General features: G+C 39.9%; 1 protein-coding gene across 1 annotated transcript in view; it reads right to left on the bottom strand.

The window, feature by feature from the left end:
* Positions 1 to 10,216, bottom strand: part of CATSPERB (cation channel sperm associated auxiliary subunit beta) — a 77,228-nt gene extending 67,012 nt beyond the window's left edge. The window contains exons 1-4 of the mRNA XM_037130128.2: positions 10,135 to 10,216; positions 5,312 to 5,400; positions 3,251 to 3,391; positions 27 to 87 (exon numbers count right to left, since the gene is read on the bottom strand). Coding sequence (XP_036986023.2) covers positions 27 to 87; positions 3,251 to 3,391; positions 5,312 to 5,400; positions 10,135 to 10,216 — 373 coding nt within the window. The remainder of the gene's footprint in view (positions 1 to 26; positions 88 to 3,250; positions 3,392 to 5,311; positions 5,401 to 10,134) is intronic.
* Between the last annotated feature and the right edge of the window lie 6,422 nt (positions 10,217 to 16,638).

The raw sequence follows: 16,638 nt of genomic DNA, 5'->3' as shown, positions 1-16,638 counted from the left end.
AAATAATCAATTCAGATCACTCTTACCTGTATTTTTGGTAATGTTTTCTCTGGGAATAATAATCAGCCAGTTAGCTCGATCACTGTACTTAAGTAAAAAAATATCAGAAAACAATGTTTTACAATCTTAGTAACACTTATTTCTGCCTATTACACCCTATCTCTTAAAAACAAATGTAAGACAAAACATCCAATGCATAAACCCTTTACCCAGTACTTTTATTCTTAGGAATTTATCCTACATTATACTCACATATGTGTGAAATGTATTCAAGAATATTCTTCATCATTATTTGTAATAGTAGTAGACTGGAAATAACTAAGATGTCCATCAGTTATATATAAATATAGTATTACAGCCACAAACTGGAATATCATATAGCCAAGTTCAAGTAGGCAAGTCTCTAAAGCAGTGCTGGCTTGATGTCCACCAAGAGGACAGACCTTGGTGTTTACAGAGCATTTGGGAATTTAAGAGGGAAATCCCAGGATCAAATGAACTGTAGGTATGATCTAAGTGTTCAATATAAACTCTTCCCAAGTCCTTGGGCAACACAAGTACAGAGAAGATCCAGAGAAGGCCACATAAAACAAAACAAAACAAAGCAAAAAACCCAGCAGTGGAAGCTAAGAGAACTGTGCTCATATATCAGCCACTGAAACCATAGGTAAGACAATCTGCAGTTTGTGCCAAGGGAAATAATAGCCTTTTAAACCACCACCAACAAAAACAACAGCAAATTTTCATGGGAACATAACAGAATCCAGAGTTGCTACAGTTATTATCATCACTGTCCATTTTTCAACCAAAAATGACAAGACATGAAAAGAAAGAGGAAGGCATAACTGATTTTCAGGGGGGAAAGGTAGACTCAGAGTGAGTCCATATAGCAGATGAAGGCCTCAAAGCAGCTATTACAAGTATGTACATAGATTTAAGGAAAATGTCCTAATGAAGGAATGGATAGGAAATTCCAGCACATAAATTTTTAAAAATACAGAAATAAAACCAAATGGAAAATATCAGGCTGGAAAGTAAAATAACTGGAAAAATATTTATTAGATGAGTTCAAAAGCAGACTACAGATAGCAAAGGAAAGAATACATGAACTTAGAAATATAGCAATTGAAATTATCCAATCTGGAAAAGAGGGAAATGATTAAAGAAAATGAACAGATACTTAGCTATCTGTGGGGCAACATCACAAGTTCCAAAATGTGCATAATTAGAATTCGAGGCAAGAAAGAGGCATAGAAAGTGGCAAAGCATTTTGGGAGAGAAATAGTGGCTGAAGACTTTACAAATTTGGTAAACTTACAATCCAAGCAGCCCAGAGAGACTCAGTTAAGGTAAAGACAATGTTAAAATTTTATTTATTTATTTTTAGAGAGAGGGGAAAGGAGGGAGAAAGAGAGGGAGAGAAACATCGATGTGAGAGAGATACACTGATCAGTTGCTTCTCTTACACACCCTGACCTGGGACAGGACCTGCAACCCAGGCATGTGCCCTGTCTGGGAATTGAACCGGTGACCTTTTGTTTTGTGGCTAATGCCCAATCACTGAGCCACAGAGGCCAGGGCCACAATGAAACAATCTTAAAACTATTCAGAGAAAGATGACGCATATAGGAGAAAAAGATAAAATTAACAGCTGACTTCTCATTCAGAAACAATAGTGTCAGGTGACAGAATTAAAATTCAGAGTGACATATTCAAAATGCTGAAAGGAAAGGAAGTAAACCAGAAACTCTGTATCTGAAAATATTGTTATTCAAAAGTTGTGACCACTAAGAACTATTAAAATTCGTAAGTGAATTTAGCAAGTTTTCAGTATACAAGATCAATATATAAGAATTCATTGTATTTCTACATATTTGCAAAGAGCAATCTGAAAATGGGATTAAGTAAGCAATTTCATTTACAATAGCATCAAAACAATAAAAATATCATATTATGAATATACTTAACAAAAGAAGTATACCACTTAGACTCTGAAAAATACAAAACATTGTAACAAATTAAGAAAATCTCAGTAAATAGAAAAATATCCCATATTCATGTTTGTAAGACAATATTATTAAAATAGCAATACTCCCCCAATTTGATCTATAGGTTCAATACAATCTCTAGCAGAATTTCAGCTGGCTTCTCTGCAAAAATTGACAAACTTATCTCAAAATTTATATAAAAACTAGCAAACTTCATACGAAGACTAGCAAATACAATCTTGAAAAACAACAAAGTTGTAGGACTCATTCTTCTGATTTTCAAACTCACTACAAGGCAACAGTATCAAGGCAACATGGTGTGGGCTTAAAAGAGATGGATGCAGCAATGAAATAATCTAGAAACAAGCTCTCATATTTGTAGTCAACTGATTTTCAACAAAGTTGCCTCAACAATTCAGCAGGAAAAACAATAGTATTGCATTTTCAACAATACTGTTGTTGGGGCAGTTGGACAGCCACACGCAGAAGGATGATGTGGACCCCAGCAGTCTCACGCCACACACAGAAATGAACCGAAATCGATCAGTAACCTAAAAGGAACATTTTAGAAGAAAACATGGCAGTCTACACAGGCTACGAATACACTAAAATCATTGTACACTTTAAGTAGGTGAATTGTATGTATGTGAATTATGTCTTCATAAAGTCGTCACCAAAAAAAAAATGAAGGTAAAACAAGACATTTTCCAGGGGGAAAAAAAAATCCCAGAAAATTGTTGCTAGTAGACGTGCACTGTAAGAAATGTTACAGGAAGTTCTTCAAGCTAAAAGGATAAGACACCAGGTGGCAACTATATCTACAGAAAAGAATGAAATGTGTAGGTAAGTAGTAAGCAATCATATGTACTTTTTTCTTTTCTTCTCTTAATTTCTTTAAAAAACATATAACTAATTTATAAAACTTATTTATCTATTTTTAGAGAGAGGGGAAGGGAAGGAAAGGAGAAAGAGGGAAATACCAACGTGTGGGTTGCCTCTTGCACACCCCCTACTGGGGAACCTGGCCCAGGCATATTCCCTGACTGGGAATTGAACCAGTGATTCTTTGGTTCCCAGCCCATGCTCAATCCACTGAGCTACAACAACCAGGGCTAAAAAAATATGAGTTTTTAAAGCAAAAAGTATAACCTGCATTATACATATATTATTACTGGACTAGCTATTTTTTTAAAACACATTCTATAAAAAAGAGTATGCTCCTTATGAATAACATATTGCAGAATAAGATAAAATGTAATTACCAAAGTTAAATTAAAGTGGAAGATGCCAGTATATGTACTGTTAATGACTTCCAAGCTGGGAGCAAGTCCTCCTGATGTGAACATGCTTAGAAATTCTTCTGAAGAACGCTTAGTTTTAGAATGGAAAAAGCAATGGATTTGCTTTAGGAAAGAGTGAAAAAAAAAACAACAACAGGTGATGACAATTCAGTGGAGAGAAGCACATTACATTAATTTAAAAGTAAGAAGAAATCAATGAAAAGTATATGCTGCTAAAGACTGATATCTTTAGTAACTCTAGTTTCTGGGGTGAGTCTGTTTTGAAAAACACACTTTCAGAACTCGGTCACCTATCACACCAGTGTCACAATAGGTTTTGTTATCCTCATAATAATAATCTTCAGGTCACAGAGGTGGTCATAAAATTGTGACGCTTAATAAATAAGCCACATGCTACCACATGTAGAAATCCTTATTGTGTGTCTAAATAAAAAGAAGCAACATATAAAGCAAAACTCATTTTACTGCATTTTGCTGGATATTTCCCCATTTTAAGAAAGTATATGAAAATGCAGTAATCACAAATGGTGAGAGATACTAAGAGTTTTAACTTATTTCTCCCGGTGCTTTGGGTAAGTTACCCTTTAAGTTTCAGAGTCCCTAGCTATGAAGTGACGAAACAGACTCATTCCAGAAATATTTACTGAGCCCTTTCCACAAATGGGGCAGTGACATAATGCTGGAGAGACAGACCTGAATGAAACAAAAGTCCCTGCCCTCGTGGAACTTCCAGTTTAATGGGGACTGAAAGGAAGATAAACCTAAAAAACCCTTTTCCTTTGTCTTGTCACCCCCCAGAATTTATTGCTCTTTGTTAGGATCGTATGCATGCCTTAAATTCTAACCATCCCTTTGAGCTCCTTATCATATATAAATAGAGTCTTTTTCTCCTGTCAATCTGTCTTTTCTCTGTTTTCTTTATAGGCCCCAAGTCTGTGAACCTAAGAGGGTAGGGTTAGTATTTCTCTACAGTTCTTATCTTAAAGACGATTAAATGTCACAATGAACACACTTGGAACACATTTTCAAAACACTTTAAAAAAATGTCTGACCCACTTAAGCTGTTTATACATTTAGTTATTTTTTTACTAATACCACTTCTAGGCTACAACAATACAACTACCCAACAAGTAGGTTATCATTCCCCTTTAAAAAGGACACAACTGAGGACCAGAGAGGTTGAGTAACCTGGGCCGGGGCACACAGATCGTACATGGAAGGACCGAGATTTGACTGCAGCTCTACACGTCTCTTTCTCTAAAGCCTTTCCTTTCCCGTAAAACATAAACACAAATAGGAAAATCATTTTTTGACTCAAAGGGCACACACTTTATGATAGTTGTAAATTCTTAAAAAGTATATATATGTTTGGCATATCAAGAAGGAACTGGAAGTAAGTCAATGCAGAGTGTGGGCTAAATGTATTTGACCTTGTATGGTGTTTTTGTTTGTGTTTATTACATTTATCATAGATTTTTAAGCAAAAATCTGTTCATTTCTTATTAATACGTGTGTTTGTTAGCCTTTGCCGCATACCTATGTGAACAGTGTGTTTTATTTTGTTTTGCTGTGAATCTGCCATTATTTGAATCAATGAAATTCGGTCATCCCTTACCCAAACGGTAATCGCAATGTGGCACTTGTCATAAAAGGGAAAGGTTGTTTCTAAAGGTCAGTGAGATGCCTTTCTTTGTCTACGAGGCCACATCTGTCAACCTTCAAAAGTACAAATCACATCCATAACTGAGGAAAAGCATGACAGCCAATCTTTTAAAAAGGGGAAGGATGAGGCATCTAAAAATAAAAAAGCGAAACCACCTAGGGCATTCAAAGGCTAAATGACATATTTTACCTAGTCCCAGAGGAACAGAATAGAGAGGATTATGACTTATAAAGAATTTTCCCTCCCCAAGTCTGAACATGGTAGGAGCTATTTGAAAAGTGTGCAGTGCCACTGGTTTTACGTACGGAGTTAAAAGGAATGAATGTAAAAGATTGCAACATGCGGTTAGTGGACCTCACCAAGTCATCTGAGGACAGGTACAGCTTGATTATTTCTCTCTTTTGGTGAAACCCTTGGCTACCACAAGAAAAGTGTTCCTCTGTATCACCTAAATAACATAAATACATAAATATATCTTAAGTTACTGATAGAATTTCCATTAAAATCATATTTTTAAATTGATGAAATATTTTAAAAGAATAATTACAATTGTATGCTTTAACTTCATACATGTCTACCTAAAATTAAAATCTTTGACCATGTTTAATATTAAGGATACAGAATCAGGACACTAAAAAGGAAGGTTTGACCAAACACTAAAATAAAATATACCACTACAAAGCTACAGTGCAAAATTTTCAGAGAAGGTCTAAAAACAGTCCTTGACTCTTAGGTCCTCAACCTCGGTGAGCTTATGCAAGGGTCAGGAGTTGGAGACTGGGAAGAAAATTTGTTTTAATAGACAGCTAGTAACATGAAGGTTACTCCTCCCATACAAAGGAGGGTGGGGGGAGGGAGAGCCCTTCTCCTTATCAGCATCTAAAGCAAGTCTCTTGTACAAAGCCTGGAGCTGGATGTGTGTGTTTTCATCCATCCTGCCAGTCTCTGCCTTTTGATTGAAGAGTTTAATCCACCTACATTTGAAGTAACTACTGAGAAAGAGAGACTTCTGTCATTTTGCTATTAGTTTTCTCTATGCTTTCTACTTTCCCCCCTTCATTTCCTGCATTTCTTTTGTAGTGAGCTGGGTTTTTTTGCATTGAAACTTACAGCTATTTTCTTTGCAGTTTCCATGGGGATTACATTTAACATCAGAAAGGTAAACACTCCAATTTGAATGTATAGCAGCTTAGCTTCAACCACACACAAAAACTATTTCTTACAGTTCCATCCCCACCCCTTTCAGCCACTGATGTCACAGAATTACATCTTTATACCTTGTGTGCCCCAAAACATAAACTATTATTTTAAAAGGTATTCGTCTCTTGAATTATATAGAAAGTAGGATCTAGAGTTCCAACCAAAATTAACCGAAGTTACGATAACACTAACTTGTAGACTAATATATATTTTTTTAAATGTTCATTTCTTAAATCACGTAAAAAAAGTAGAGTTACAATCCATTGTTACAAGAATACTAGCTTTTATAATTGCCCAAGTATTTGCCTTTATTGACATCTTTATTTCTCTGCATGGCTTCAAGTTACTGTCTAGTGTCCTCACATTTCAGCCCACAGGACACCCTTGAGAATTTCTTGCCAGGCCAATCTAGTGGTAACAAACTCCCTTAGTTTGTTTATCAGAAAATGTCTGATTTTTTCCCTCATTCCTGAAGGGAAGTTTTCCCAGATATACAACTCTTCATTGACAGGTTTTCTCTTGGAGAATTTTGAATATATTGGCCAGCTGCCTTCTGGCCTTCAAAGTTACTCATGAGAAATCTGCTACTACATTATTGAGGCTTCTTTGAACTTAATGATTTGTCCTCTCTTGCTGTTTTCAAGATTCTTTACTTTGGTTTCTGAACGTGTGATTACGATGTGTCTCAGTGTGGGTCTGTGTGAATTTATCTTACTTGGAGTTTGTTGCGCTTCCTGAATGTTTATGTTGATGCCTTTCATCAAATTTGGGGTTTTCAGCCATTATTCCTTCACATATTCTCTCTGCCCCTTCCTCTCTCTCTCTCCCCCTTTTCTTCAGTTATTCCCAAATGTGTATGTTGGTCCATTTGACAGTGTTGCACAGGTCCCTTGTTCTATTTGCTTTTCTTCAACCTTTTTTTCTTTTTGTCTCTTAGCCTCAATAATTTCCTTTGTCCTATCTTCACATTCACTGATTCCTTAATCTACATGTTCAAATCTGCCCCTGAATGTCTTTAGTGAATTTTTTATTCCAGTTACTATACTTTTTAGTTCCTGCATTTCTTTCTGGTTTCTTCTTACTCTTTCTATCTCTTTATTGATATTTCTATTTTGTCCGCACATTGTTTTGTTGACCTTCTTCACATGTTTTATTTGTTCTTTGGACATCTTTAAGATGATTGTTTTAAAGTAATTGCCCAGTAGATCCTCCATCAGACCTCTTCCAAGAAAAGTTTCAGTTGATTAATTTTTTTCTCTTTGAATGGATCATGCTTTCCTGTTCGTTTGCATGTCTTGTGACTTTTTTTCATTGCTGTTGAAGACTAACATTTGAATCTAATAATGTGGTAACTTTACCCATCAGATTCTCCCCATTCCCTGGGGTTCGTTTTTTGTTACTGTGTTTACTGTGAGCTTTTGTGTAGGCTGTCTCCATGAACAGGCTCAGCCCATGGAGTACACATTAGATTTTCTCAGGTCTTCTCTGAGCCTCTGTGTTTCCCTGGGCGCGTGCAGTCACTTTCTCATTTGCTCCATATATGCTGTTGTTTAGAATGTCCTAGTCCTAGTCCTTAATGTTTGATTCCCAGAAGGAGAAATAAGTAAAAAATGAAGGAGGGGGCAAGGACCTCGGCCCTTTAAAAGCCCTGAAAATCATCTCAGCTGGAGGGAGAGGTTCTGGCAACAACAGAGGTGAGGTGGTAACATAATGGCTGCCTGCCTCGTTGTCTGCCCCTCTGTGATCAGAAGCAGCAAGCAGCAATCAGAGCACGTAGCCCCAAATGCTCAGAAGGCAGGGCCCTTTTTGCCCACCCTGGCTTCCACAAGCTGTACACAACTTCTCCGGACATGTGAGCATAGCTGTCTGCCATGGGAGTGAGGATGGGGTGTGGGTAGCTTCTACTGTGCTGAGTTGATAATGACTAAGATGAGCTACAGTTTACTGTCCAGGTTTTCCCCAGGAAGTAACAAAGTCTTCAGTAGATTTCAGGGTTACAAAGGAGTTACATCAGATTCCTCCAGTGCAATTATTGTCTAGGTGGAGAGACACATTCCTGGTGCTTCCCACTCTGCTATCTTTCTAGAATCCTCTATTCCTTCTCCTTATCTTGAGTCTGAGAAAAGAGGCTTTGATGGGACCACTCAACAATGTAACATATATGGCTTTGATTTGGAGTACAAACTCAGACTCCTGCTTGAAAAAGACAAGAGATGATTGGGTGGATAGGATAGCACAAAGCTTTATGGGAAGAAGGTAGCTTTGTTAAGAGTCCTGAACCACCCAGATTTTCTGGGGCAAAAGATGCATGAATGCTTCCCTTGGTCACTTGTGAGAAATAAGCAGCATTGGGTCATCTAGGGTCCTGTCCTCAAATGTCTCTGTGAGTGGCAAGTGGGTCTTAGCAAAAAGAATTTGAAGGTACAAATTAAAGAATTTGCTTTTCACAACAAAAAAAGGTGAAAATCGAATCACCTCATTGTAACCAAAAAAATCTCATGGGATTTGCCCAAATGTTCATCCAAAGACAGAGGAGGAACTAGTCTCAAAGAATAGGAGGTGAAAATAAGTTTCCTGTATGATCGATTACATGTTATTCATTGTGCAACTTAACAGTTGCTATCCTAAAATTCTGTAAGAAAATATATTAATGCAAGTATCACAAATATGGCTTAAAGTATATTGTGAGGTTATAATGTTAAACAGTTTTTAGCGTATCCCCTGCATTGACTTTGCCCACACCCGACAATGTTGTCAGATCTATTTTTTTTTTTTAGATTTTTAAAAATGTATTTATCTTTAGAGGGGAAGGGAAGGAGAAAGGGAGAGAAATATCAATGTATGGTTGCCTCTCATGCTTCCCCTGCTGAGAATGGGCCTGCAACCCAGGCATGTGCCCTGACTGGGAACTGAACTGCAATCCTTTGGTTTGCAGGCCCGTGCTCAATCCACTAAGCTACACCAGCCAGGACCATCAGATCTATTTTTTAAAGCTACAATTTGATTCTAAAGTCCAAATCACTTCTCTGCTTAAAAAATCTTTACTGCCACTTTGTTGCCTAATGAATAAACTCCATAAGGGAAGAGAAGCTAAACAGATGGAAACTAATTCCTTTGAGTTAATTTGAGCCAGACTCTGGGTCCACCTTGTGCCATAGGTATTACTGTCCCCTCCTTAAAGAAGACTGAACCACAGCTCAGGAAGATGGAGGTATTGCTCAAAGGTCACCTGACTCCCAACAGAAAGTCAGAGTGGGACCAAGATGCTCCTGTGTCTGAGGGCCATTCTCCCTTTATCCTGTGCGACAGTGTTAGATGACCAAGCCCCTCCTTCAAACTCCCCTGCACACAATCTACACTCCAGCACTCTGTGGGGTTCTATTTCCATTCTCAGTCTCAAATTTTAACACATTTTATGATCTGGTTAAATATTTTTGATCCACCATTGGAAATCTGGAGATATGGGATGAAGGGCCAACTGTCTGCATTCTTCCACACCATGTCCTTACAACTGAATTGAACACCTTTGAATTTGGGTCTCTGAGGAGGGTTCTGAGACCAATCCCCCGCAGATACCAAGGGCCACTATGGTTAAATTCTGTATTTCAGAAAATGTTCTCAGTCTCAATCTACTAGCATTATAATTCAGTTTATAATTCATACTACAAGCAACTATTCGTGGAGAAAAAAGAGATTCAAATAAAGTTTTGCAAATATAAAATACTCCTTAAATTTTAAAGATTCTATGACTTCTAAGTAATGAAATATCATAACAAGAAGAGAAGTCTCTATGTATACAACTTAACAATAGATTCACATTGTTAGAAAGTTTTGAACCAGAGTACGATAAATAATACCTCAGAAGATTGGAAGATATGGTAATGAAGAAGTGCTAAAAGAAAAATATTTTAACTGTTAGTGAGGAAGGGATATATGAGAACCCCTGAGAAGAAAGTGGAGAGTTAGCGAGTCTGAAACTTACCCTTATTATTATATATTATTCCTGATGAAAAATCAAAGATGTTCAAAAGTAAAATTATAACATATAAAAATAGCAATTCCATCTGTTGAGAGAAATAAGAATTACTTCTATTTGATAACTTCAAACATACTATTGAGTTCCTTTGCTATACGTAACTACAGACTTAAGAAACATCACTTCCCTGAGGTTAAAAATATTTCCCCTTATGTGACAAGGGCAGATAACATAATAGTTGAGTATGGCAAGCTCTACATTTACCCCCTAACTGGTATGAAAGATATTTAGAAATACAATTATCGCAAACCAAAGAGGTGTGGCACAGGCTTTCCTTCAGTGTAGATAACTTCTGAAACGGGGCGATCAGTTCCATAGCTGTGTAAAGACAGAACCTGACACTGTGAACGCTCTGAGGATGGTAGGGCTGCGCCTTCACCTGAGATTCCGACTGCGGCGTTGTGGGGAAAGCCGTCCACATGGGTCCGGGCATCCCTGCACGTTCCTGCCGCACATTGTTCTTAGAGCTGTGTTTGTTGTGAGAAATCTTGAGGGATGAAGTGGTCTCCCTTGGACCAGAGCAGGCTTGTTTCCATGGTGAACCTCCCAAGCTCGGGGTTCCTCTCCTGTAATGCACCCTCGGTGAGCGTAAGCATCTATGATAGGCTGAGTTGTGCCCCTTCAAACATTTGTATTGAAGTCCTAAACCCCAGTACCTGAAAATGTGGTTGTATTTGGCAAAGGTCTTTATATACATGATTAGGTTAAAATGAGGTCATTAGGGTGGGCCCTAATCCCATATGACTGGTGTCCGTACAAGAAGGGGAAACTTGGACATGCATCCGGATGCTGGGAGGATGATGTAAAGACCCAGGGAGAAGGTGGCCGGCTACAAGCCATGGAAAGATGCCTGGACAGATCCCTGCCTCCTTTCCCTCATAAGTAATCAACGCTGCCCACGCTTCGATCTCAGATGTGGCGCCTCCAGAACTGCAAGACCATGGATTTCTGTGGTTGGAGCCCACCTGGTAACCTCACTTAGTGATCCTAGTGAATTAATGCAGCATCCACAATACGTACCTTGGGGGCATGGGAAGCTGCAGTGAGTGTCATGCTGCTTTGAAAATAGTGCCCTTTCCAGAAAAATCTTGTATTATTTTGCTAAACAGTCAAATTCAGAGATACAGCACCATTAGAACCCATCAGTGGTCCTGACCCTGGAAACAAATGACTGAGATATATGATGCCCCAGGGCCCCAGGGCGGTGACCTGTATTAAGTTATCCTTAAAGTTGTTCCTACCTGGTTCTCTCGAACAAATCTCTCTAATTTTATTTGCATGGATTTGGTTATATCTATCTTTGACCAAAGAACAAAAAGCTTATTTTAAAAGGTTTTTTTTTTTTAATCCTTTCATTAGGGAAAGGAAACCTGAGAGGACATAACTAAGGAGCAATGTTTGGGTCCTTTATGGCTTTGCTACTGGCTTCATATCCTCTTATTGTAGCAATTCAGCCTATCTGTACATTTTAATTTAGAGACGGAGTGTACTTTAGAGTTGATGTATGAGGCACTAAGTAACTGTTCAAAGGCTGTTACCAGCTAGTGACAAAGTTGGCTTAGAACCAAGTTCCCCAGATTCGATAGATCTAGTCGGCATACAAAGATGCTACAAAATGAAAATTTTAAAAAGTGAAGACATAACCTACATAATTAGATGTGAATTCTCACCAAGACCACTAAGTCTGCCCACCATGATTCTGCTTCATGCCTTCGGTAGTCTCATTCTTCAATGTGACCGTGTTCCTCACTTTGGTGCTGCCTTATTTCAATGAGCATCCCACGGTGAACAAGAAGGGCAGGCTTTGGCCAAACCTCAGTTCTGCCCATTGAGATGTCTGACCTTTGGAAAGCTATTCAACTTCTACAGGCTCATTTTCTATTCAGCAAAACACGGGTAACACTTCGCATGGTTATTGTGAGAATTGAATGAATAATATATTTAAAACATCTAATAGCTACTTTTCACAGAATAAACACTTCATAACCAATAGCTTGGAATCCATATGTTTATACATTGAAACAACTTCTTCATCCCCCTCACACCCTCTACTCTCCCTTCCTCGTAGCAGTTAAATTAATCCCTATTATCATTCCAATTTAATTATCATGAGTTATACATAATTGTCAGATATGAGTCTCCTATAGGGGCATTTTTTTTCTTTTCTGGCATCAAGGTAATGCAGGGAATTGAGCCCAAAGAAGGAACCTACCTCCTCCACAACTGGTTCATTTGAAGTTACACCATTACCATGCAACATGTATGTGTTAAAAAGTCATCCCACGGTAGGTCCTGTTTCCTACTGTAATTCCCTCTCAGTGGGATGCTGGACTGGCTGCACTTTCAGTTTTGTGCTTTCCCGAGCTTTCCTCCACGTAGGCTGAGAAAGAAGACCCCAAGTCGGGAGGTGAGATTTCAGTTTACTGGTTGAGAAATCCTCTTAACTTTGGTAACAGCCAAGCAGCTGCCACCCCGTAGAGAACCCTGCTTAGAAAATCTAAAGGACAGGCAGTTGGAATGTCCAACTAACTGCCTCTTGCAGAGGACCAAAGGTCATTTTCTTTAAAAATCTACAAGAGGTGGAGTTTCTCAAAACCTACCACCTTTAATACAGCATCCAGGGAGGCAGGTTCGGAAACTGACCGGAGACTGTTCATAGGATACTCCGATCATCACGGGATTACTGAGCGCCCGAGGAAAACGCGAATGTTTCAAGATCGAGCCAACCACACACAATGAGGTTTGAGAGTACCAGTCTGTCACAGAGAGCTTTGTAACTGTGCCTGGTAGGAAGAGTGGGACTTAGGCAGAGAAGACCTTACTGATGGAGTAAACTACCTAAGCAAACACAGAGGGTGCAAAGATGTGACCGAGCTGTGTATGCATTGGGATCAGGAAGACCGAATGAAATGCCAATCTGTTCTCCAGATTCACGTGTGAATGTCCTTCATGGGGTTGGTTATACCCACTCAGACTACCTTTGCCTAGTGGGCCGAGACTATCCCTTTCTAACTCACTCGGTACCTGACTAGTCTCAAGTGGTCACAGACGCTAACAAGTAATTCTTTAAATGATGACGATAAAACCTGTTTTATACTCATGTTCTTTGGAAGTCCCTTCACGCGGCCACACAGACTCTGCCTCACACTCATGTTGTGAATGATGGCTGGTATCTGGGTTTAACCTATTCCTGGAAGGGCCTGGATAAGAAATATCTTTCTCTGACTTTTTCTGGTGACCTTGATCTAAAGAAGAACGTTACTCCTCAATCTGAAATAATGTGCCGAACTCATCAAAATCTCTCTCCTAATAAGGGTTCATTTTCCAGAACCCTGGGGGCTCTCTCTTTTGTTGCTGGTTTCCCACTAGAGAAGATGAGCAAGCTTATTAAGCAAGTTGCAGTCTTCAGTCTCCGTAGCAACCCTGTGATGAGCTGTTTCCCTAAACTGCATCAGAACAGAAATGCCTGCCCGGTCTTGAAGGTACACATTGATGATGCGATGTGAAGGCCTACACAGGAGCTGATGCAACTGGGAGCTGAAAGTGGACATCCCATGCATCGTTCTTAGGAAGTTACTTGAAGATGTAACTTCCGAAGGGATAAGATGTAACAAGCAAAAGGAAAGACATGAGATCCAGAAAGGGTCAATCTGGGGGACCAGGGGGGTGAGTCCTGGGAAGACAAGTGGGGAGCAGGCAGTCCAGACAGGGCAGGTGACAGAGGGCTCCCCTGCTGGGGAGCAAAAAACAAGAAAGAAACATGCGCAGTGTGAAGTATGATTGCGAAGACAGAAAAAACTCAAGGAGGCACTTTATTCTCTTGTCAACAAGAAAAAGAATGGAAGGGGATAGGAAAAACAAAATGATCTATAAGGAAGTAATGTTCCAAATCATGATACCAGATGGCACTTTTTAAAAGAAAGTGTGCTTTGCTTGTCTGGTTTACTTTTTTTTAATCAAAGTTATGTGTGGACATAGTTAAAAGAGCCTTGTTGCCCAAAATGCTTCACCCCATTCTCCCTTCCCAGAGACGACCCCTTCCGATCTTTGCTCCTCTGTTCTGTTTTCCGTGTTAAGCATTATCTGTTGACTTTCCACGACGCAGGAAGAGGCGTTGGTGCCCTTTCCCTCCACGCTCCCAACACACAGACGCTCTGTATGTTCCTCCATCATTCAACTGTCGTCTAGTCTGATTTTAGTCTAATTGTCTGTCCACACCCATTTTCCAGCCCTTGGTTGTTCTGTTTAATCTTCTAAGGGTTTTCTGAATTTTGTCTCCCCAACCCCCTATATTAATTTTTACAATTTCTATTATACTTTTTTTTGTAATAATTGTTTTATTCTCAGAGCTTTTCACAGATTCTAATTCTTGTTTCATTTATGTAATATTCTCTTTTTTCTGAGACTAACGATAGGGTGGTGGTGGTGGTTGTTTTTTTAACCTTCTTGCATAGTTTGATTTATCCAAGTCATTTTTCCTTTTTATTTTTTCTGGCCTCAGTCTTTTGATTTTGAGACTTTCGCAACATTTTCCATGATCCTTCTTGTTTTCTCAGATTTAGAAGCTTATTTGAAGCTCTGGACCCAAGAGAATGGTCTATCCACTGTGGAAAGGGGTACAAAACAGTGGCACACTCGGGAGAAGTGGTTTCACTGAGGAATAATCTCCATGTTTTTAGGTCTTTCTCTCTTCAGCTTCTCAAGTTTCCTGGGGTCTTGCCATCTCCTTCCAGACGAGTGAAGGCCTGCCTGCTGGGGTTCTGGGGTGTCCATACTTGGTATAAAACACTCATCTGCCGCTGCTTTCGGTGTGGTTCCTGTCTCTCAAAAATTTCCACCAGCCCAGAGATCCTCAGTTCTACCCTCTCCCAAGAGTAAACCTGCAGCCTCTGCCTGGGTCGGGGAAGAGCAGGTGCCAGACGCAGCACTGGGAAGAGGGTCTAAAAACGTTGGTGGGTGTTCAAACAGTCCCGCTCTAGCCCCATTTCTCCATTTCTTTGTCCACGTCAGGAGCGCTGCCTGGCCCTGAGCCCATGGGGGGTCTGCAGCAGGGATCCCATCGCTTCCAATCGTCCCCCTTGTATCAGGGGGGGACTCAGCTTTGCTAGGTTTGCCGGTGCGGTCACCACTTATCCCTCTGCTTTCCAGTTTTCTAAATTTCATTCCACTTCTTCAGGTTTCTCTGTCCTTAGAGGTTTACGCCACTTTAGAAAGCCTTTTCGTGTTGAATTCAGTAGGAGTGAGAGTAAATGTGTGTGTTCAAAACCAATAAATAGAAATCCCTAGTGCACCATGAATTTAAACATTATGAAATTGATGGAGGGTAGTGAAAAAGAAATCCATTTGATTTCAATGCTTGGAACATTCTTTTTAAAATTGAGATGTAACTGACATATAACATTATATTAGTTTCAGATATACAATGCGATGACTCAGTATTTGTTTATATTATTAAGGGATCACCACAGGAAGTCTAGCTAATATCCCTCTAGGGACATTCCCTTTTTTGATGGCCTGGTGGTTATGACATTAAAACCATAAAAGAGAAAACACAATATAATCTTGGCACGCTATTTGTCTTGGAAACGAACAGCATTTACACAGTCATTGTGGCAACATAACCTAAGGGGACCTGCTATGATCTGAGTTCTATAAAATCCCCTCCCACCAAGGGTGGGGGGGGCCTGTGACTGCTTCTAACCAATAGGACATGGCAAAGTTGATGAGATGTCACTCCTTTGTTTAGGTTACGTTTTATGACAAAGCTGATGGGATGCCATGCCCGTAATTATGTTTCATTATATAAGAAGACTGAGATATTAAAGAAGAAGACAGATCCTTCTGTTGGCTTTGCAGATGCAAACAGCTGTGCTGGGGACAGCCTGTGGAGAGGGCCACATGACAGGGAAACCCAGGCAGCTGTCAGGAACCAAAGGTGGCCTCCAGCTAGTAAGCAGCCAGGGCCTTCCGTTACCTAGTGACAAGGAAGTCCATTCTTCCCCAGTGGAGCCTCCAGATGTAAAAGCAGCCCAGTCAGCACCTTGGCTGCAGCCTTGCAGGATTCTGAACAGAGAGCCAGGAGTTGGGGCTCCTGTCCCACAGAGACGGCACAGTAGCAACTGCGTGGTGTAGGCCCCAAGGCTGGGGATGTTTGTTAGACAGCAGTGGAGAACCAGGGCAGATCACACAATGATTTCACTGAACTGCAAGCTAAGGCTGCTAACCGCCCACTCTGGCCTCATGACTCTGAGTCAACAGGTGAACAAGGGGGTTACTCTAATGGTTGGGGAGACTGAGCCTGACTCCCGAGAGGAAACTCGGTTGGTATTACACAAGCCAGGCAAGCGAGAGTATGTGTGGCTTATGGAACACTCCCCAGGCCATGTTTGAGTGTTCCCATGCCCTGTGATTGAAGTATGGAAAACAACCTAATAGGCCAGACCTTCAGGG

This window comes from Artibeus jamaicensis, unplaced genomic scaffold (assembly GCF_021234435.1).
Source record: "Artibeus jamaicensis isolate MK-2021 breed Jamaican fruit bat unplaced genomic scaffold, CSHL_Jam_final contig_444, whole genome shotgun sequence".
In the NCBI taxonomy this organism is placed as follows: Eukaryota; Metazoa; Chordata; class Mammalia; order Chiroptera; family Phyllostomidae; genus Artibeus; species Artibeus jamaicensis.
Note: the sequence above shows the minus strand (reverse complement) of the source record. Positions and strands in the feature narration are given on the sequence as shown.